The sequence below is a fragment of the Hemicordylus capensis genome, chromosome 16 (assembly GCF_027244095.1).
Source record: "Hemicordylus capensis ecotype Gifberg chromosome 16, rHemCap1.1.pri, whole genome shotgun sequence".
In the NCBI taxonomy this organism is placed as follows: Eukaryota; Metazoa; Chordata; class Lepidosauria; order Squamata; family Cordylidae; genus Hemicordylus; species Hemicordylus capensis.
The window spans coordinates 16,455,580-16,476,551 of record NC_069672.1 but is presented as its reverse complement, the minus strand read 5'-3'; the positions used below and the strand labels follow the sequence as shown (position 1 = coordinate 16,476,551).

The 20,972-nt window shown below is 50.5% G+C and overlaps 1 protein-coding gene across 14 annotated transcripts in view; it reads left to right on the top strand.

The window, feature by feature from the left end:
* The window catches only part of ARHGEF10L (Rho guanine nucleotide exchange factor 10 like), a 117,939-nt gene that overhangs the window by 12,767 nt on the left and 84,200 nt on the right, over positions 1–20,972 (top strand). For 11 of the 14 annotated variants that reach the window (XM_053280544.1, XM_053280534.1, XM_053280541.1 and 8 more), the window contains exons 3-6: positions 3,586–3,720; positions 4,211–4,357; positions 17,390–17,499; positions 19,828–20,112. In XM_053280544.1, coding sequence (XP_053136519.1) covers positions 3,586–3,720; positions 4,211–4,357; positions 17,390–17,499; positions 19,828–20,112 — 677 coding nt within the window. Of the gene's footprint in view, positions 1–3,585; positions 3,721–4,163; positions 4,358–9,825; positions 10,268–17,389; positions 17,500–19,827; positions 20,113–20,972 lie in introns of those variants that run through there. The other 3 variants (XM_053280532.1, XM_053280543.1, XM_053280542.1) reach the window with 3 other exon arrangements.

Sequence of the window (20,972 nt, the reverse complement as noted above, 5' to 3'; positions counted from 1 at the left end):
GGACTAGTAGCCACTGGCAGACCTGTCCTCCGTGAATTTGTCTAAGCCCCTTTTAAAGCTCTCCAAACTGGTGGCCCATCACCACATCCTGTGGCAGAGAATTCCATAGATTAATTATGCTCTGTGTGGAAGAAGTACTTCCTTGGGTCAGCCCTAAATTTCTTGGCCATCGGCTTCATGGAATGATGACCCCTGTGTGAGAAAGGGAGAAAAATTTATTTCTCCACACCCAGGCGCTTTCCAGACTGTCTGCTCAATAGCAGCAAAATGCCTCCGTTCAGGCAAGTTGCATTTGAAACTTAAGCAGCAGGGGGGGCCGTCTCGCGGAAATTGACAACCCCCCTCAAACAGCAACTTCCTTACCCCGGATAAACGACACCCTAGCTCTATATCGCAGCGATTAAATTCGAAACAGGGCATTGGAAATGTGAACGGCACCCTGCTGTCCGCGTAGGGACTGCGATGTCACAACACAGAAAGTGCGGAAGCACACTTCCGAGATACAACGTGACCCCGTTGCAGGGTCTAATCTGGAAAGAGGCCAGGCATCCTCTCTAATAAAAGCCTTGGTGTCCGTCCGTGGACGGACACCAAGGTGTGTGTTCGTGCCTCCCTGGCCTGTTCTGCGCCTGCGCGAAGCGCAGGCGCAGAACAGGGCAAGGGAGACACGCTCGCCGGCACCCGGCAGCCATCTTGGGCGGCCAGAAGCGGCCGCCCCGAAGAAGCTGGAGAGGAGGCGGCGGGAAAGTGACCAAGGCGGCGGCAGAGCCGCCGCCTCGGCCAAAATAGATGGAGGCCGGGGGCGGAGCGGAGGCCATGTAACCTTAACAAAAAATTTACTCCCGCGGCCGCCGCCGCCGCCCGCCCACCCTCCCTCCCAGCTGCCGAGTCCCCCTTACCCTGGCCGACTGCTGTCGGCCGAAGACAGCCCTTAATTTAAGAGGCCGAGAGGAGCTCGCAAGCAGAGCTCCTCTCTGTGCAAAGCCTCTTGCCGAACTGCCGCTTTGGGCGCAAGGGACGCAAGCGCCCAAAGCGGCAGTTCGGCAAGAGGCTTTGCACAGAGAGGAGCTCTGCTTGCGAGCTCCTCTCGGCCTCTTAAATTAAGGGCTGTCTTCGGCCGACAGCAGTCGGCCAGGGTAAGGGGGACTCGGCAGCTGGGTGGGAAGGAGGGTGGGTGGTCGTCGTCGGCGGCCGCGGGAGTAAATTTTTTTTTAAGGTTACATGGCCTCCGCTCCGCCCCCGGTCTCCGTCTCCCCGGCCTGGTGGGGGCAAATGCCTGGGCCGATTTGGCCCTTAAAGGTAGGGGGGGAACGGCGGAGGGAGGGGGAATGGCGGCGGGGGTCCAGGAGCGCCGTTACTAGCGCCCGTTATTCAACGGGCCAAAATTCACTTGTAATTTTATAAACCTCTATGATGTCTGTCCTTAGATGCCTTCAAAAAAAAAAAGTCATTGTTATGACTGTGGGCTTTCACAATGCCAAGGCGATGCCAAGTTGCTGAAATTCACCCCCATGTCATGATAATGGAAACCGGGTATATATTGCTGAACTGTAAATAGCTGAAAACGCAAAGGGAGAACCTGTGATAATCGGTACTTTCCATGAACTTCTCTCTTCCTTGCCAAACCCACCTTGACAAAAGGAAACTCTGGAACAAGCACTGCTTTCTGCTCAATTTTTCCTTGCAAGAACACCAAATCTTTGTGAGCATGCCTCTTTGCTGGAGAGAGAGATGCTTCCATTTCAGAGTGTCGGCACCACCAGGGGGTGCCCCAAACCTTAGGCTTCCCCTGCACGAAACTGGATATGATTTTTTGTAATTAATAGCCAGACAAATTGAGACAGGAGCGTCCCCACCGTTAACAGGGAGTTCTTTGGGGAGGTGGCAGCATTGGTCTGGGAGACAGGCAGATACAAAGACAGTCTGATGGTTTCTTGTAAAACCAAACAGTTTTTTGTGGGAACATGCTGGAGAAGCTCCTAGAAAGATGAGCATTTGTGCTAGTGGTGTTCTGATCAACGTGATCAACGGGAATGGCATCCGAACTGCAGCAAGATCTTGGCCTGACTCACACAATTGTTTGAATCGAGGTTTAAAGTGGGTAATCAACATTCGCATGATTATGTGAACCCATGCCGAAGCAGGAATCTCTAATTCGTTTTGGGACACAAAACTGACATTGGTGATTTTGGCATGGACAACACCACATCAGTTTGTCCAAGAAAGAATCCAAATATGTGTAGATAGATAGGTAAGTGTGCCGTCAAGTTGATTTCGACTCCTGGTGCCCACAGAGCCCTGTGGCTGTCTTTGGTAGAATACAAGAGGGGTTGACCATTGCCTCCTCCCACGCAGATGAGATGATGCTTTTCAGCATCTTCCTGAAACCTTTTAGACAAGCATATTCCTACATCGCTGCTGCCCAATATAGTACCAGCGAGGATTTGAACTGGCAACCTTCTGCTAGTTAGTCAAGCATTTCCCTGCTGCTCCACTTAAGGTAACCTACAATAGATTGATAGATATAATTAAATCCTTTATTTACAATGAAGAAAAAAAATAACCGTCCAGCCAGGGGACACAGCCCAGTTAGGGAGTTAAAAACTCAATTTTAAAAATCACAGTCACATATATATACACATAATGATTCTAAAATAGTCTCTATGAGGATTGGAAGAAGTTGAATGTACTGAAGGTTTCTCAGTGTTGATGGAAAAATGCAATCTAATCTTCCTTTTGTTGCAGAGTAATATTTCCAAAGTCAGTACTCCACTTTATCTTGTTATGTTATTAAAACTTCCAAACGTGTTTCGACCCAAGAAAAAGGTCGTCTTCAGTGGCAAGTGTTCCCACTATAGAACAAAATATGAATATAAAATATTCACAATAGAGACTAATACCATACACATATTTATAATCCAAATCCCACACAGAACCAACGTTCACAACCCAAATAGGACGATATCATCCACACAATCATGCGAATGCCGATTGCTAACTTCAACCCTAGATTGTGTGAACCTGGCTGTTGGTTTCCAACCATACATCGATCTGAAGCCTTGGGCATCTTCCTGCCTTTCTCTTGTGCAGAGACGATTTGCTTTTAGAACCCTGAATGGTTTCACACCTTGGGAGGGTTCAGTGCACCTGCCCGGCCTGTGTTACAAGCCTGTCTCTATTTGCAGCAGTCAGATGTGGGAGGGCACACCCACGTTTTCTGTTTATTTAAGGCTGCTGGCTGGAGCTGTGGCAGAATCCTAAAAAGTTCTCATTCACGGGCAGTGAATCAATTCTTGCTTCATGCCTCTTGAGAATGCTCTATAATGAAAAGAAAAAGGAAAATCCAAACAGACAAAAGGGTGTATGTGGGGGGGAGGGGGGATCTAATAACTTCCGCCTCTGAGGCCAGCACTGGCAAACTTTCTTGGTGCAATGAAGCCTTTTGTTTGTGTCTTCGAGGTCTTGAGCTGCAAGCTAGGCCAAGACGACTTCCAATAGAGGAAGTCTTGAGGAAATCCGTCTCTTTAAAAATGGCAATAATAAAAACAAGCTCGCTTAATTCTTTCCCCTTTGCTTGTCTAAAAGGTTTCAGGAACAAGGGAGCGCGTTCCTGGGAAATTCTCCTGCAGAAGCCTCGTGGTGTAGAACCGAGCAGAATCTTTATGACGGTCACCGACCAGTGGAACGGAAGCGGTACAAGAACGTGATCGCTCTGACAACGTAAGAGCCAGCAGGGTTAGAGTAAAGACCTCTATCAGTTCCAGCATCCCTTTATCCCAGCTCTCCTCTGTATCAGAAGAAGGCCACTCAGAGACCAAGGGGAGGAGAGCTGGTCTTGTGGCAGTTAGCATGAATCGACCCCTTTGCTAAGCAGGGTCCACCCTGGTTTGCATTTGAATGGGAGACTACCTGTGTGAGTACTGTAAGATATTCCCCTCAGGGGATGGGGTCGTAAATCAATGGTGGAGAATCTGCCTGCTTACATGCAGAAAGGTCCCAGGTTCACTCCTTGGTGGCATTTCCAAGTAGGGCTGGGAGAAACTGCAGCTTGGAACCTGGGATGGCAGCTGCCAGTCAGTGTGTAGACACGACTGAGTCCTTACAGGATGAGCCCGGGAGTTCAACCCTCTCTGAGTCAGAGGCAAAAACATTTTCTTGCCCAGGGGCTGCTGCTGCTTCTTTGAGGAAGTCATCTGCATTCTGTGCTCAGCTCCTCCAGGTGCCTGCCTGACTTCTGTCCTTCGCAAAGGGTCTTGCCTCACCTGGACTCCAGACCCTGGAAAAGGAGAAGCCAAGAAAGGACTGAATCAAGCCTCGCACAAAGAACAAGCACCCTGCCAAGGAGGACAGCACCTTGGTATGTTCTTTCCCCCCTTCATCTCTTAAAAAAATTTTTTTGTTTTAAAGTTTCTCAAAATTGGGGATCAGTGACACAGCTTGGCATGTCCCTGGAATTCAAAAGGACCTCCGTTGATTCCTCTCAACTCTCTTTCTCCTCTTACTTATTTACTACTATTGTTTATATACTGCTTTTCAATGAAAAAATTCCCAGAGCGGTCCGCACAGATAATAGGACAAGAGAAAGGGTCCCCTTTCCCCCCACAGAGTTCACAGTCGAAAAAGGAGCACAAGGCAGAGACCATCTTACCCCAGGAAGACCTTAAGACAGACTCTTGGATGGGGCGGAAGGAAAACGAGGTCTCAGTTCTGAGAATGGTTCTCAGATATTTGCCATGGGATGAGGTGATGGCCACCAGCTTGGGTGGCTTTAAGAGGGGCTTAGACAAAGTCGCGGTGGACAGGTCTCTCAGTGGCTACTAGTCTGGTGGCTGTGGGCCACCTCCAGCCTCAGAGGCAGGATGCCTCTCAATCCCAGTTGCAGGGGAGCAACAGCAGGAGATGAGAGGGCATGCACAGACTTCTCGCCTGTCAATTTCACTTTGTGAAGCAATTTCACTTTGTGAAACGGGATGCTGGACTAGATAGGCTTCCTTGGGCCTGATCCTTCTTATGTTCTTAAATCGCGGATGGAGGGCTGGACCATGTGACATAGCAGCAAGCAAAAGGTGGTGCTCCTGAGTCTGTGCAGAGTGCTTTTTGTTGGTTACTAACTAACCACAAGCAGCCTATACCACCCCCTGGGATTTAGAGGGTTCCAGATTAGCTCTGAAGTCACCAGGTGTCTCTGCCTTGACTTTTCCTCTGTGAAATGGGACATGAAGATCATCTGAAAGTCCCGGTTTCAATTTCTGGCAGCATCTCCAGGTAGGACTGGGGAAGACTCCTGCCTGAAGCCCTGGAGAAGCCGCTGCCAGTCAGTGTCGAGACTCTCGGCAAGAGAGTACTGAGCTAGATGGACCAAGGGTCTGACTCGATATAAAGCACCTTGCTGGGTCCCTAATGCTTGCAGGAAGATTCGGTTAAAAAGCCGGTTTTAAACCATCTTGGTGTAAAAGGGCGCCTTCCGTCTGACTCAACGCACTTGATTCACGAAATGCCTGCTGTACCGGAAGGCATTCTCGGTGGAATCTGTTGTTATCGTGCATAAATAATACAGGAGGGGCAACTCCCATATGGGGGGTTGGTTTGGCAGGGCGTGAAGTCGGCTTTCTTTGATCCCTGAGTTCTGCAGCACACTCTTTGTAGCGTGACTGTGAGTGATTCCGCTCCCCCATGGGGGAACGGAGGGGAACAGAGCAACTCTGTTTTGCCTTTACTATAGTTCTTCCATTGCTTCTAAGTTAAGCAACAGCTGTTCCCTGTCCGCGTCGCCAGGTATGGCTGGGAAGGACCCCCGAACTTGAAACCATGGAGAGCTGCCGCCGTTCAGTGTAGAGACCATACTGAGCTAGAGGGACCAAGGGTCTGACTCCGTATAAGGCAGCTTCATTTGTACGTGGGAGAGGTATAATCTTCTACTGCGACTGTGAACATTTCAACAAAAGTTCTCCAAAGCGGTTTACATAGAGAAATAAATAAATAAAACACGTAAATAAGATGGATCCCTTTCCCAAAAGGGCTCACCATCTAAAAAGAAACATAAGGTAGCCGCTGGCAACAGCCCCCAGAGGGATGCTGTGCTGGGGCTGGATAGGGTCAGTTGCTCTCCCTGTGCTAAATACAAGAGAATCACCACTTTAACAAGGTGCAACTTTGCTCAGTTAGCGGGGGATAGTCTAATGGCAGAAGATCCTGCTTTGCACGCAGTTCAGTCCCTGGGATGAGAGCTGGTCTTGGGGTCGCAAGCATGAATGTTCCCCTTTGCTAAGCAGGGTCCACCCTGGTTTGTATTTGTATGGGAGACTACTTGTGTGGGCACTGTAAGATATTCCCCTTAGGGGATAAAGCCACTCTGGGAAGAGCACCTGCCTGCTTGCATGCAGAAGGCTCCAAGTTCCCTCCCTGGCAGCATCTCCAGATAGGGCTGAGAGAGGCTCCTTCCTGTAACCTTGGAGAAGCTGCTGCCAGTCTGTGAAGATGATACTGAGCTGGATGGACCAATGACCTGACTCGGTAGAAGGCAGCTTCCGATGTTCCCATCCAACTTGGTGGGATAAGGGATGGGGACGGGGTGCACACGAGGCTGATTCGCTGGGGAATAGCCGAGAGCCTTGACATGGGTGTGATGCCGCTTGAGCATTTTCAGAGCGCGTTCAACAGAATATCCTTTGACTCTTCCAAACGTAAAAGCCCTCAGCAGCAGGCATGTTGCTGCAACAGTATCTCAAAGCCTCCCAGAGATCTGGATGGACCTGTTGGGCTTGTCAGCCTGGTTTCTCCTCCCAGCGGTTCATGGTGAAAGTGTTGGTAGCAACAGCCGAGCGCTGTGGAAGATGATGTCAGCTGTCTTGACTGGGCCTTGGGTGTTGCCTGTCCAAATGGGTGTGGGAGTACATAGGAACATAGGCAGCTGCCATCTACTGAGTCAGACCCTTGGTCCATCTCGCTCAGGATTGTCTACCCAGACTGGCAGTAGCTTCTCCAAGGTTGCAGGCAGGAGTCTCTCTCAGCCCTCTCTTGGAGATGCTGTCAGGGAGGGGACTTGGAACCTAAGGGGGGTATCTGACAGTGCTCACATTTCTAGTCTCCCATCCATATGCAACCAGGGTGGACCCTGCTTAGCTAAGGGGACAAGTCATGCTTGCTACCACAAGGCCAGCTCTCCTGGTCTTGTGGTAAAGGTGTGTGTTTGAGATTTTCTAGATGAGAAAGTAAGGAATGCTTGGGATCTCCTTCAGTGCCTTTGCCCAAGTTCCGTGTGTTGTGTCCTTTTGACCCGGGTGGGGTGGGGGGCACGGGGCTCCATCAGTCAGGCTCAGCCACCATCCTCCATGTACGCCTGGGGTCCCTATCAGGCAGAAGGAGCCCTTAGCTGGCCTTTGCTGCACTGCAGCGCCACCCGAGGGGTGGCCAGAAAGGGTATTGCAGCGGATCAGCCCAGATGGACCAAGGATCTGGGGAGCCAGTTTTGTCTGAAGCTATTTCTTTTTCCCCCTAGTATTGCCCCCCTGCCCCAATATTTCTCATAAGCCTTTAAAATCTCCCGGGTTTCTTTCAGGAGTCACCAGGAGGTGCATGCCCCTGGAGGGCTGGTCCTGGTCTGCGTAGCTCCCAAGCTTGGCTAGGATGCATCTCCCACCCTGATTAGGAAGGATCATGGGAATCAGCCTAATGAGTCTCTGCATGCCGTCTCTCCGAACCTGGCTGACCTGTCACACCCCCTCCAGCCATCGCAACCGGCAAGCTTAAGTGCATAAGCCCAGGGGGTCTCTGTGGGGCTGAGAAGGGATTTTGACTTTTTTCAGATGAAGCTCACTCAGCTAAACCCTTTTAGTGCTTCGGCCGACGCCTTCGTGAGGTTTGCCAACACTATTCCAGTGGCTCCCTCTCTGTTTAGTTTTTTAAGTTAGAGTGGCCATCTTCTGGCTTTCCAGATCCGGGTGCCTAATTTGCATATTATGTAAATTGGCTTGAAAATAATTTCTGAGCAGAAGAGTGACTGCACGTTTTGCTCCATAACTCCGCTTCTACGAGGGCTGGAGCTTAGCTTTTTTTAAAAAATGAAAGCTGAAATCTGGGCGAATCTGGGTGGGTGAAGCAATCTGGGTGAGATACTTAAAATCCGGGTGAAACCTGGAATTTCGGGGGACATGGCAACTCTTATTTAAGTCCTTTCCAACCTTGACATTCTCAGTTGTTTAACACAAACTTCCAATAACATGTAATCCACTTCTGGGTTGCCCAGGTCTGCCACCTCCTAAAGGGAGCCGCTCAAATCCGCATTGATCTCTGAGCCGGCAGATGATTTTATATATAGAGTAGCCCTTTTTGGTGTTGATACCAAGAATGTGCAGCGGCAATTTCTGTAGATAACCTTATCTTGCCTGCTCTTAAAGACGATATGACATGGATAGGAAGGAGATGTCTTCAGGATGTCAGAGAAGCTTGAAACTTGACTTGGTGCTGCTGAGAGATAAAGAGGAGGCAGTTGCTAGAAGCCGGGGGGCGGGGGGAGAAAGAGAAGAGATGCTGCGTTATCAAAGAGAGGTATTTTACAGGCAGTACTCCAGTGACTGGAAGCAGGCCTGTCAGGGTCCTGTTTCCTGGAGTTCGTCCGTGATAATTCAGCAATCTGGGTTCTGGCCTCGAGGGCCCACCCCCCAGCTTAGAGCCCCCTGCCAATAAGCACCACATGTGTCACTGGGGCTGACCATGCTCTGTTGAAACCAACCATGTCTTTCGGACCTGGATCTTCTGTGATGCTGATGGGTATTGAACCTTGTTTTTGTTTAAAAAACAAACAAACTTTGGCTTCATTTGTGTTTGGAAATATTGCATAGATCCAGGATAACCATGGGAGGTCGCTTTCCCTTCCAAAAATCTGTGTGGTTCTTTCCCAGTGCAGTCCTGTGTGTCAGAATCCTGTGTGTCGAAAATAAGCCCCAGGGAGGCAGGATGGGGCTGTTGTTCCAGTGAGAGAGCATCTGCTTTGCAGGCAGAAGGTCCTAGGTTCCATCCCTGGCCGTGTCTCCGGGTGGGGCTGAGAAATACCTGCCTGAAACCTTGGAGAGTTGCTGCCAGTCCGGGCAGACAATACTGAGCTAGATGAACCAAGAGGCTGACTCAGTAGAAGGAAGCATTTTATATTTGCTTGGAGAGATTAGGGATAGGGCTGTAGTTCAGTGCATGCGGCACGTCCCAGGTTCAGTTCCTGGTAGGGTTGGGAAAATTAAAACTCCTCTGAATTCCCAGAAAGCCTCCGCCAGGCCGTGCTGACACTTCCAAACCAAACAGACTAACCCACTGACCCATGATAAGACAGCTTCCTCTGTTAACAAACGTTCCCTCCCGCTAGGATCCTCCCCAAACTGCACATCTGATGCAGTCCCCGTGAGCATCTGTTTTACTTGGGTTATAGCAGCCTGCCACTTAAGAACCGCGCGGTTAAGCGATGGTTGAAATCCGAGGTGAACCCACAAAATCTGCTTTCAATGCATGTTGAGAAATGTGTGCTCCTTCCACAGGCAAAAACGCACACTGTCGATTAAACCCCTGGCCAAATGGTCAGTGAAGATTTGCCACCGGCATCTGGCTAGTTAAAGCCGCAGTGCCAGTGTCCTCGAACCGGGTGCCAGGCGAAAGTAATGGCATCCGATTTGCTGATGTGCTGTTTTCCACAGTCCCCCCGCCCCGTGTGACCGACTGAGCAGGGAATTAGGCCAGGGGTTGCTAGTTCTTTGGAACGAGAGAGAGGAGTGAGAGAGAGAGGCTTTAGACGAGACTCCTGTGCTTGGCCTCTGACGTGGAGCTGACAAGCAGCTTGGCTTGGCCTCCTCTTGAATATTCATGCCTGCAGGACCTCTGAGGGCCAGTGGGGAGGCCACAGCTGCCATTCGATGCTTGGGAGACTCCTCCATCCATGCGCGCTGGGGAGGATCAGCTGAGGGGAGGCAGTGAACACCCACTCACGGTGCCGCCTGCTCCCTCTCTGCGTGCAGCGAGTGCCGCGATCCTGGGAAGGAAGCACAAATCCTGCTCGGAGTAGCCCTGGGTGAGGCCTAGATCCTCTTCCAGGCAATGGAAGGAAGGCTGGACACAGAAGCCGCCAAGACTTAACAGAAAGCGATGCGCACCGGCGGTGTGCGCATGGGGGAAGAAGGCGAAGAGAAAGGCGCTGGATTTCTAAGCCTCACCATGGAGCTGCCTGCTGGGTCCCTGCGTGCTCCTTTGTAACATCACAACAAAGGCGGGAGCGCAGAGAGGGAGGGTAAGTGGCTGGCCACTCTCTGACCCTGCCGGATTCCTCTCTCTGGCCTTGCTTGGGTGCATCGTCATCGTCGTCGGGGTGTGTTGTGAGAGAGGAATGCCTTTTGGAGAATTTGTCCGGCTTTATGTATGGATTTCTCCCCCGCTCTGCATGGCTTTCTCCCCCCACACCCTCCTTTGCTGCCTTTGCTGCTTCAACAGAAATCCCTGCTTGTTTTCCAGAGTGTGGATGGCTTGAAGTGGGGCCGTGGAAGAGTTTTGCACTCCGGAAATGGTTGTCGGGTTAAACCGCAGAAACAATGCCATGCAACGTCCTAAAATCCTAGGAATGGCTTTGCTACATCGTGTTGTGAAAAGTCAGCGCGAGGAATTTTTTTTTAAAATAACAGATTCAAATAATCTTTCTTTTTCTTTTTCTAAAGTCCAGCTCTGAACCCTGTAATGCACCCCCTCCGAATTCAACTGGACATGGTGACCTTTCTTAGATCAGCAGAAATGATGGGCACCTGACAAGCCCGCGGTTTATATATAACCACAGCGGGGTGTAAATAAAACCCATCTTGGAATTGCGGGGAAGCGGGCAGGGAAGGAAGGAGAAAATGTGCAAGGATTTCAGGCATCTTTGGGGGTGCCAGTGTGGGGATGGTCCGCTGCGCTTTTTGGGTGTGTGGGGATAAGAGCCAGGTGGGAGAATGGCAGTTGTGAAGGGGAAGGAAGGTCTCCCCATGCTGTGGCTGAATGCTATTCTGGAAGAACATTTTGAGAGGGTAGCTGTGTTCGTCTTCGGCCGCAAGAAGTTTGTGGCACAGCACACTTGCTGGTCTTTAAAGTTTCACAGGGCATTGGGTGGTTCACGCTGGAAAATATACCTGCGATGGCAATGCTCTCTCACGCTGTCAAAAGCGGAGCGGAAGCCCCGAAACCAGAAGTGGGATGTCAGCTTTGGGAAGGGGTTCCTGAAAAGCTTTTGAGTTTGTTTTATCTTCTGCAAGCTGCACGCCAGCTATTTCCAGCCTGTGCACTGGGAGAATCCCTTGTGGGGCCACAAGAAATAAATGCAGCCTTAAAAGTCCCTGCAAGCCAAAAGAGCCCATCCCCAGAGGAGGTCGCCTGTCCATCTCTGCATGATTTACAGCTCTGGTTAGTTGCCTTTCAGCGAGCCTCGGCTGAGGGTGGATAATTCTGCCCTATCTCTGCTTTGGGTGCAACGAGGGCTTCCAGTCACTCCCAGTCCAGAGACAAAGCAGAATGATGCTCTCTGAAGAGGAGGTCGCCTCTGGCATGTCTGCAAGGCTCAACTCTGGGGCGGCTGCTTTCCAGTCAGGAGGCACACTCAGAACAGGGACTCCTACAGAGACACAGCAAAGGAGCTCCACTGAGGGAGGGGGATCTTTACACCAGCCTTCTAAACACCAGCCTCTTGAGGGTTTGTCAGTGACAACACTTTCCTTTAACTATGTGTGTTGCAAGGGTGTGCTTTTTTTTTTTAAAAAAAATTGTAACCCAGCAGCAGGATCAGACCCCACCGATGCTGTTTGCTGCGGAGAATAGAAACTCATCCCTCTCAGGGGTCAATGTAGTGTCGTGCAGCGTGCTTGTATTTCCGTTGTCAAAAGTGTGGCAGGCAGTGGTGTAAGTCAGAACACCACTTTCTGACTTGCACATTTCTTTTGTCAGAAATATGCCTCTGGCAAAGCAGCATGAATTGAGCATGAATTGCCCCCTTTGCTATGGGAGACTGCATGTGAACATTGTAAGACATTCCCGTTGGGGATGGGGCCGTATGCTCTGCATGCAGAAGGTCCCAGGTTCCCAAGATGCCCTTGGCGGCATCTCCAGGTCGCACGGGGAAAGACTGCTGCCCGAAACCCTGGAGAAGCTGCTGCCAGTCAGAGCAGACAGTACTGGGCTAGATGGACCGAGGGTCTGACTCAGTAGGAGGCAGCTTCCTGTGTTTCCGGACGGCTTGAAACTTGGGGTCTTCTTATCGCTAAATGTTTAGCATAAAAGGCAAATTGCATTTAATGGAGACAAAGCCTTAGTTAAAAACCAGAGGCCAGCGGCAAGAACAATAGAGAGGAAGGTGGGGCTTCGGAGGGCAACCGTCTGTGGTGGACGATGGCATGGCGGAGAGGGCCACAAATTAGTCTGGGCTGGCCAAAAGGACACGATGATGCCAAAGAGCAACACCTGGCAGTCCACCCCAGTCTGGAATTTCTCTGCTCCTCGCACAGCTGCTGTCTGATGGGCCTTTGTACCGTGCAGCTCGTGAGCAAACAGTTCCTAGGCTGGCCTGCTTGAACTGGAGCTGTCCTGGGAGGGTTTCTCCCCCTGAGTATTTTTCAGCAGATCGAGCCATACAAATCTCCAGGGCGATTTTCCAGAGTCCCCTGGAGAGGGAAGTTGCAGCCCCCGTGATTCTGGCTTGGAAAGAGAAGAGACTTGAGCCTCCCGGGGAAGCCGTGTTTTCTTTTCTGTAAGCTTGAGCTCTGTGGGAATGCACTGTGGCTGATGAGTGGTGGGGCATGTCAGACTCTGTACATGCTCTGAGGTGCTCTGTACCTTGCCGCCGACGGCACCCTGGGTCTTGATTTCCCAATAATGTTTTAAAGCGTTCGGTTTCCAGGCAGGCCTTAAGAGACGCGCCTTGTTGCTCTGAAACCTTGCCCCCTTTCTCTGCCTCTCTTTGTTCCCAACTCTGCTGCCACCAGTTGCGAAGGGAGGAGATCTGGAATGGAGTTGTTGGCTGGCTGCTTTCTCGGCTTCCCAGATGTCTCAGCACCATTTCCCTGGCTCTGGCTTCCTGTGGTGTCTCATGCAGCAGTGACTAGGATAGTGTGTCAGAGCAGTGTGTTTTGGAGCTGCCACTTTTAGGAGCACAGGAAGCTGCCATATACTGAGTCAGACCACTGGTCTATCTAGCTCAGTATTGTCTTCCCAGACTGGCAGTGGCTTCTCCAGGGTTGCAGGCAGGAGTCTCTCGCTCAGCCCTCTCTTGGAGATGCTGCCAGGGAGGGAACTTGGAACCTTCTGCTCTTCCCAGAGCGGCGGCTCCATCCCTAAAGGGGAAGATCTTCCAGTGCTCACACATGTAGCCTCCCATTCATATGCAAACCAGGGCAGATTCTGCTTAGCAATGGGGACCATTCATGCTTGCTACTACAAGACCAGCTCTCCTCTCTTTTGTGGGAGGAAGTGCAGAGAAGGACACCTGAGTTGTTTGTTTGGTAGTGGTTTAGACAGTTCCAGGGTCAGGAGGCAAGGAAGGCATTTGCAGGACGACTGCCTTCCCTTTCTGGCTCTTAGTTCAGCATTTCAGGCCTTGTTCTAGATTCCTCCACCCGCTGATGTCTATTAGGATATCTCTTAGGGACAGGGCCTTTTTGGTTGTGGCCCCGTCACACTCCCTCCAGGAGTGGTTCATCCTAACTATCTGGGGCGGGATGCCAAAGAAGGCACAGTTGCCTTTGCTTCCCGGAGCTCCGTTTGCTCCTCTCTCTCCCACCCCAGTGTTAAAGAGCGTTGTGCTGCCTGCAGGCTGGCCATAGAGTGGCCAGTGATATTCAGAGGTGTACTGCTTTTGAAGCTGGAGGTTCCATTAGGAGGAAGTTGAGGCCGGTGATGCTCAGGAGGAGGTGGGTGGGCCCAAACAAATAGGAGGTAAACACAGCCCTGGGGAGATGGGGTTGGTTTTCTGGCCAGCTCAAGCCAAGGAAGGCACAGAAACCTTGCTGGGGAGGGGGAAACCTTGCACTCTGCTTCCTGGAGCCAAGGGTCACTCTTGCGCATTCTTGGCGCTGGGCGGTGTTTGCTTCCCCAGCAATTCCTCTAGCAAAAACCAGGGTGTTGCCAGAAGTTCTTTGTTTTGGATGGCGTCCGGATCGTCAAAGCCACACCAAAATAAAAGAACGCTTCTTATTTCAGACAGCTGTAGCAGAGGCAGAAACAAGCAAGCAAGCTCAGTCAAGATGGGTGCGCACTGTTGTGATTGAATTTGAATTCACACCTTTCCAATTAAGTTTAACACAGATAGGCTGGTTTCTGCACTCGGAGCATTACTAACAGAGGCGTGGCTACACATTTCAGTGCATCCGAGGGCATGAAGTAATCTGGAATGCACATCTGTGTATGTGCAAATGCCTCCGCTTTATAAACTTGTTCCCCAGCATGTCACACTTGAAAGGGCTGTCAAAGCAAAGACATGGCTTAGAGACAACTTGGCTTGTTTCTGAGCCAGTCCAATGCTGAGAATAAAGGACCTTCTGCAGGCAAAGCAGGGATGATACCACAGAGTTACGGTTCAACCCTTTAGCATAATCTTTATCAGATTGAGCTTGGTTGATTCATTGATTGATTAAGTGCCGTCCAGTTGGTGTCGACTCTTGGCAACCACCTAGATAGATTCTCTCCAGGATGATCTGTCTTCCGCTTGGCCTTGAAGGTCTCTCAGTGGTGCATTCATTGCTGTCCTGATCAAGTCCATCCACCTGGCTGCTGGTCGTCCTCTTCTTCTCTTGCCTTCCACTTTTCCCAGCATTATGGACTTCTCAAGGGAGCTGGGTCTTCACATAATGAGCTGCCTTATTCTAAATTGGTCTTTCTAGTTCTGTATTGCCTACACTGACAAGCAGCAGCTTTCCAGGATTTCAGACAGAGAAAGTTATTTCCCAGGCCCCACTTGGAGCTTCTGCCAGAGACTGAACTTGGGACCTTCTGCAATCAATGCAGAGGCTCTTCACTGAGCTGCAGCCTCATCCAAATACTTATAGTAAAATGCGCTTGCTTTTTTAAAAAAGGGGGTGGCAACAAGTCCTCTCCAGTCATTGGTAGATCCTCTGTGATGTCATGGAATGTTAGTACAGTAGATGTCCTGACTGCTTGGCGGGGTGTGGGGGAGGAGGAGGAACTACCAGCAACAGAATGCGAACAAACCCTCTAACTTCTGTGCAGAAAGGGAAAGGTCAGTTTGGCTGCGTGAAGAACCTCACACAGGTCTAGAGTTTCTGGGTTAAGCAACTCGGAAAACCAGAGGCTCATTTTGAAATGAGCAGAGGCTGTGTATCTGCAACAGTGCTTGCTAAATCTTCTCCGGATGCCTGGCAGCTATGAAAAGTTCAGAAGCCTGCCTGCTCCTTGACAGCCGCCATACGGTCGCCACCTGACCGGTTTTCTCCCGAGCTACTTAGTTTGGTGTCCCCCCGCCCCCCCCCCGCTTTCAAACCATCTGTCTCTTGCAAGCGAGCCTATGATGGCAGAGAATTAGCAAGCTAATGTTCTCCTCCTGCCCCCTTGAAAATAATTGTGGAAATCGCTAATTACTGTAGCATTTTTTTTACTTTTTTTTAAAAGAGAGAGAGAAAGAAATCTGTTTGCCACTGCAGGGCAAAGGAAGTTAAAACCACGACTAAACTTGGCAGAGGGTGGCGGCAGCGTTTAAAAAAAAAAGGCCCATGGTTTATGTGCTGGATGGACTCTGCCATATGCCAACCCAAGCAGCTTGCAGGAGGGAGGCCTCCCCGTTCTCCTTGACATTCTGCGGTGGGGTTAATGGTGGACGCGGGAGGGCAGTGCCCCTGGGTAAGGAGGATTAATGGCATCTTGGGGTGCTGCGTGTTTTACAGCAAGCCAGGCTTATTTAGAAACCTTGTTTTGTTTCTGTATTCAATTAGGATCTGCAGATCAGGGAATCAGGGACCGGGGAGTGAGTTAAGCTTGCCGGAGGCCAGCCAGTGAGTTAATGACCAAACTGGGGGCTTCCCAGTTTGCGGTTTATTCCTCAAATGCTTCCCTAGCTGGTTTGTAGGGTTCTTTCTCCCCAGTTCCTCTGGAGGCACCAGGATGCTGCCAGGCCTGGACACAAACCCAGCTGAATGTCCCTTTGAGTCGTCCAGCAGGTGTCTTTTGCTCAAAGGCTGGTGCTCAGGGCAGATTGGCCAGTGCCGCTTTGCCCAACCTCTTGCTAGGAGACAGAGCTCCCTCTCTGCAGATCCATCTATGCAATCCAGACCCCAGTACGTGCAACAACCGGCGACTGAGTGTGCTGCAGAGACAGCAGATAATTCCAGTTATCTCGAACAAGTGAGCCAATTTACATGCCCTGGGTAAGGCAAACACAAACAGCTTCACAGGTCACTGGCCAATCTGACCGTGCAACCGCTTTATGGTGAGGGTCAGCTTTAAGCTGCTCTGTGTCCTAGAGGGGCCAGAGGAATCTGGGATGGGGCTGAATGCTCAGAAAGTGGTGCCTCTGATCATATCCAGAGTGCCTCTACCAGCACTGTACAATAACAGTTCAGAGCACATGGCCTTCAGGTCCAGCTCAAACCTTGGCACGTGTCTTTTTAAGAGTCAGCCACTGACCAAGGGTTGTATTAGCCGGAGGCCTGTGATCTGGAAGGCTTAATTATTTTATTTAGATTACAACAGCCAGACAAGGGCTTTACAGACAGCTATCTGTTAGCCACCTTAATGGTGCAGCGGGAAATGACTTTACTAGCAAGCCAGAGGTTGCCGGTTCAAATCCCCGCTGGTCGGAAACACCTATATCAGGCAGTAGCAATAGAGGAAGATGCTGAAAGGCATCACCTCATACTGCGTGGGAGATGGCCATGGTCAGCCCCTCCTGCATTCTGCCAAAGACAACCACAGGGCTCTGTGGGCGCCAGGAGTCGACACCGACTCGACGGCACAACTTTACCTTTATCATTTGGTTGCTGGTAGACGAAGACTTACGTGATACGCGTAGGAAGGTGGGGGGTCAGATGGCTCTTTATTCCCTAGCTTTCATTTGAAAGGAAAGGTAAGTCAGTAGTCCTCATGGCTAGAGGACTGTCATGGCCAAGGAAAATGGACAAGGACTAGCCGGCTGTGCATCATCTGTACAGGCTCGCCAGCTGTGGGGAAATTTGGCCACAGCATCTGCTGAAAATGACACATATCGGGCAAGCTAATTTAGCCCATGCAGTTTGCACAACTGTACAGGCTTTGACTGTGCAAATATTGGGCCTGCCAGGTGTGGTCTGTGGCACGAGGCGAGGGTGCGTTAGAGGAAAGGGTGCAATGGAACAGCGTCTTAGGCGCACAGCCTCCCTCCTGAACAAATTTCCTCTCCTTTTCTCTTCAGGAAGACAGCTGGGGAAGGAGCCGAAGGGGAGAAAAGCAGCAGGACTCTGTGTGTGTGTGAGGAAGAGATGGCCTCCTCTTCTTCCCAGCCACCCCCGAGCTCATCACTAGGTACTGACACCCGTGCCTTGTAGAGATAGCGTCCTGATTTTTATCATGGCAGTAGCCCTTGTCTAGGAATCACCACGAGGTCCCGAAATGCCCCGTTTCGCAAAGCTCAGCTGGTTGTTTCTGAATTCTGAGAAACGCAGCTTTCATACAAAGCTTCAGCAGCTTCCTAGACCTCCTTGTTGCTGAGCAAAAACATCATATTGAGTTTAGAAGGGGTGTGCATGTGCCTCGTGCAAATCTATCTGGTTTTGCCTAATTCCAAGCAACTAACCTTTGAAGAAAACAGAGCAACTTTCTAGATTTCATCGCTGCTGATTTAGCAACACGTCTGAAAGGACGCGCGTCCATTTTGGGGAACACTTGGTTTTTAAGATTATATGATATCCTGCATTTCCTTCATGATAGGTGGCTACGCAGGGTTCTCTGACGGCCTCTCACTGAACCAGAACCTGATCTGATTAACTTCAGCAAGGCTGCAGAGTTCTGGACCTTTCGACCAAGTCCTGGGTCCTTTAGGGCAGGGGTTCTCAAACCTAGGTCCTCAGAGGTCTCCCAAAGGCCATTGTGACTGGGGATGATGGGAGTTGTAGTCCAACAACATCCATCAGGGGACCCACGTTTGAGAACTCTTGGCTTAGGATGTAGAGCTGTTTTGGGTAGATGCCTTCTAGGAATCGGCACGTTGCCTTCGTGTGCTCCAAGATGCAAAATATATCAGGCTGTTTCTGTAGAAGTCTCTTGGCTCTTCATGTGAGCATAGAAAAGTTTCTAGACCTCATTGTGGCTGAGCGGGAGAAAATTGAAAACTTAACGACAATTTTTGCTAATGCTTTAGAGTGTCGAGGCGGTCTGACCGGATCTTCCAGAGGGAAGGTTGTTTGCACTCTGCATAACTCCCACACCTCTCCCTCTCCACGGCCTCTCTTTCAACCCGTGTCTCCATGATTTAGTGCAGGGGCGGGCAACCTTGTCTCTCCAGCTGTTGCTGAACTACAGTTCCCATCAGCCCCAGCTGCAATTTATCGGTGTGAGCTGTCGTTGAGCAGCAGCTGGAGAACCTAGTATCTAAAACTAGGTGCTGGAACTCTGACTGCCTTGCGGTTATTTGGCAAAGGCACTTTGCACTGCCTCAACCTTCCCACAGCTCAGAGCTGATCCTTGTACAGTCACTGCCTAAACATTCTCACTGCATAACAACAATTTTGCAGAACGTGAGGTGGATACGTACTTAAACGGAAGGTGTGCAAATTGCCCTGACTTCCCTTGCAAACGTTGACAGCTCCTTTCCCCACTGGCTTACCTCTGCGTATATCTGAGACCTGGCTGCCCTTCCATTCTGCCTGACCAAGCATTCTGTGAAACCTGAAAGCTTCCATGCATCCATACTGAGGGAGAAAAGAAAACTAATGCTTTTTTTTTTTTTGCATTAGTGACAGTCTAATGGGGAACAATTCCTACAGTACCCAGTGGCTCAAATGAAAGAGGATGTTTGATCTACTCTGTTCCTGGCCAATATCTTGACAGGGGAAAAGCTCTGAGACTCAAAAAGTTGTTCTTACTCTAAAACACGTCATCCGAATGGCCGGCTGGTCCTCCTCTGGGTTGACTGAGTCTCTTTCAACCTCAAGCTGTTGCCAGGCAGGTTTGCAGGTGGCGACGATGTTTATGCCTCCACTTCAATCCCTGGCTTTTTGGCAGCTGGTCACAGCGAGGCAAGGAGCGTGTGCTAAATTGGGAGCAAGCAGAAACTAGATATTGTGCGAGAGACCTTCCGCAGCAGTGTTCCAAAGTGACCCGAGAGAGGGCGAAAGACATGGAGGGCAAGGACCACTGAACCGTGCATGTCAGTTGCTTTGTTGCTCTTCAGAGTTTCCAGTTTTGTTTTTTGAAAACGATCTGCTGATATGCCTTAATAACAGCCTAGATGAGCCCACCCCCTAAAAAACAAAACAAAGCCACAGCCCCCCAAGACCCTACAAACAAAAGCAGTACAGAATCTGCGGCATGAATAATGCCTTTCCAAAAACTTTGTCAAGTGTGATTGAACGGAGTGGATCAAAAGCCACAGTCACATGGGGCAACTCCAGTTGTGTGCCTGCGTGTTTTGGGGTGCCCAAGATCCCTTTTTGACTGAGACCCTGGAGGGCTGCTGCCAGTTAACATAGATCACACTGGGCTAAAAAGCGTGGATCATACTGAGCTGTGCTCATACTGAGCTTAGATCATACTGAGCTAAAAAGCTTGACTCAGGATGAAGCATTTCGAAGTGCTCGAGTTAGTTTGCAGCCGTTAATTCCTGTTCTGTCCCTACTCCTTGTTTCTCTGCAGGAGACAGAGCTGCACCGTGTGCTCTGGAGACCTCAGCAGAGGGGGAAGACGACGTCGGGGAGGCCTTTGACTTCGACGACAGCGAGGAAGAGGAAGACAGTGCCCGGCTGCTGGTCAGCAATGCCAGGAAGGAGCTGGGCACCAGGGAAGCACTCCAGGACCCTCCCCGGAGGCGGCGGTCCAGCATCAGCGATGACCTGGAGCCCCTGGGCGACTGGGAGGCCGAAGAAGCTCTCCTCGAGGGGCGGGAACCGTTGACTCCGTCAGACTCCCACACGGATCTTGGTAACAGCCGGCAGCCAGCTGGGACAGAAGGGAGGGAAGGGTAGAGAAGAATCAAGACATGGATGCCAACTGAAACAGGCTTGAAACGAGTTTGAAATCAGAAGAACGTCAAAACAGCCCTGCTGGATCAGGCCCAAGGAGGCCCATCTAGTCCAGCATCCTGTTTCACACAGTGGCCCACCAGATGCCACTGGAAGCCTACAGGCAGGAGTTGAAAGGGGCCTGCCCTCCCTCCTGCTGTTGCTCCCCTGCAACTGGCACTCAGAGGCATCCTGCCTTTGAGGCTGGAGGTGGCCTATAGCCCTCCGACTAGTAGCTGATGATAGACTTCTCCTCCATGAAATTATCTAAACCCTTCTTAAAGCCATCCAGTTTGTTGGCTGTCACCACATCTCGTGGCAGAGAATTCCACAAGTCGAAGTATGTGTTGTGTGAAAAAGTACCTCCGTTTGCTGGTCCTAAATTTCCTGGCAATCAATTTCATGGGATGAACCCTGGTTCTGGTGTGATGTGAGAGGGAGAAGAATTTGTTGTAGTTGTAGCCTTGCCTCATGAGGAAGGTGCTCCAGGCCCCTGATCATCTTGGTTGCCCTCTCCTGCACCTTCTCCAGTTCTACAGTGTCCTTCTTCAGAAGTAGATGCACTAGGCTGGTTCATGAGAGCAGAAATCGGGTGTCTATCTTGTGTTTCTTTTTTAGTTTGTGAGCCCTTTGGGGGCAGGGAGCCATCTCATTTATTTATTTATTATTTCTCTCTGTAAACCGGCATCATAATTTGGAAACTTTAGTTGAAAAGCTGTACTGTATATAAATAGTTGTTGTTGTTTGAGATTCTGGGGATTGTTTTGAATACAATCCTGC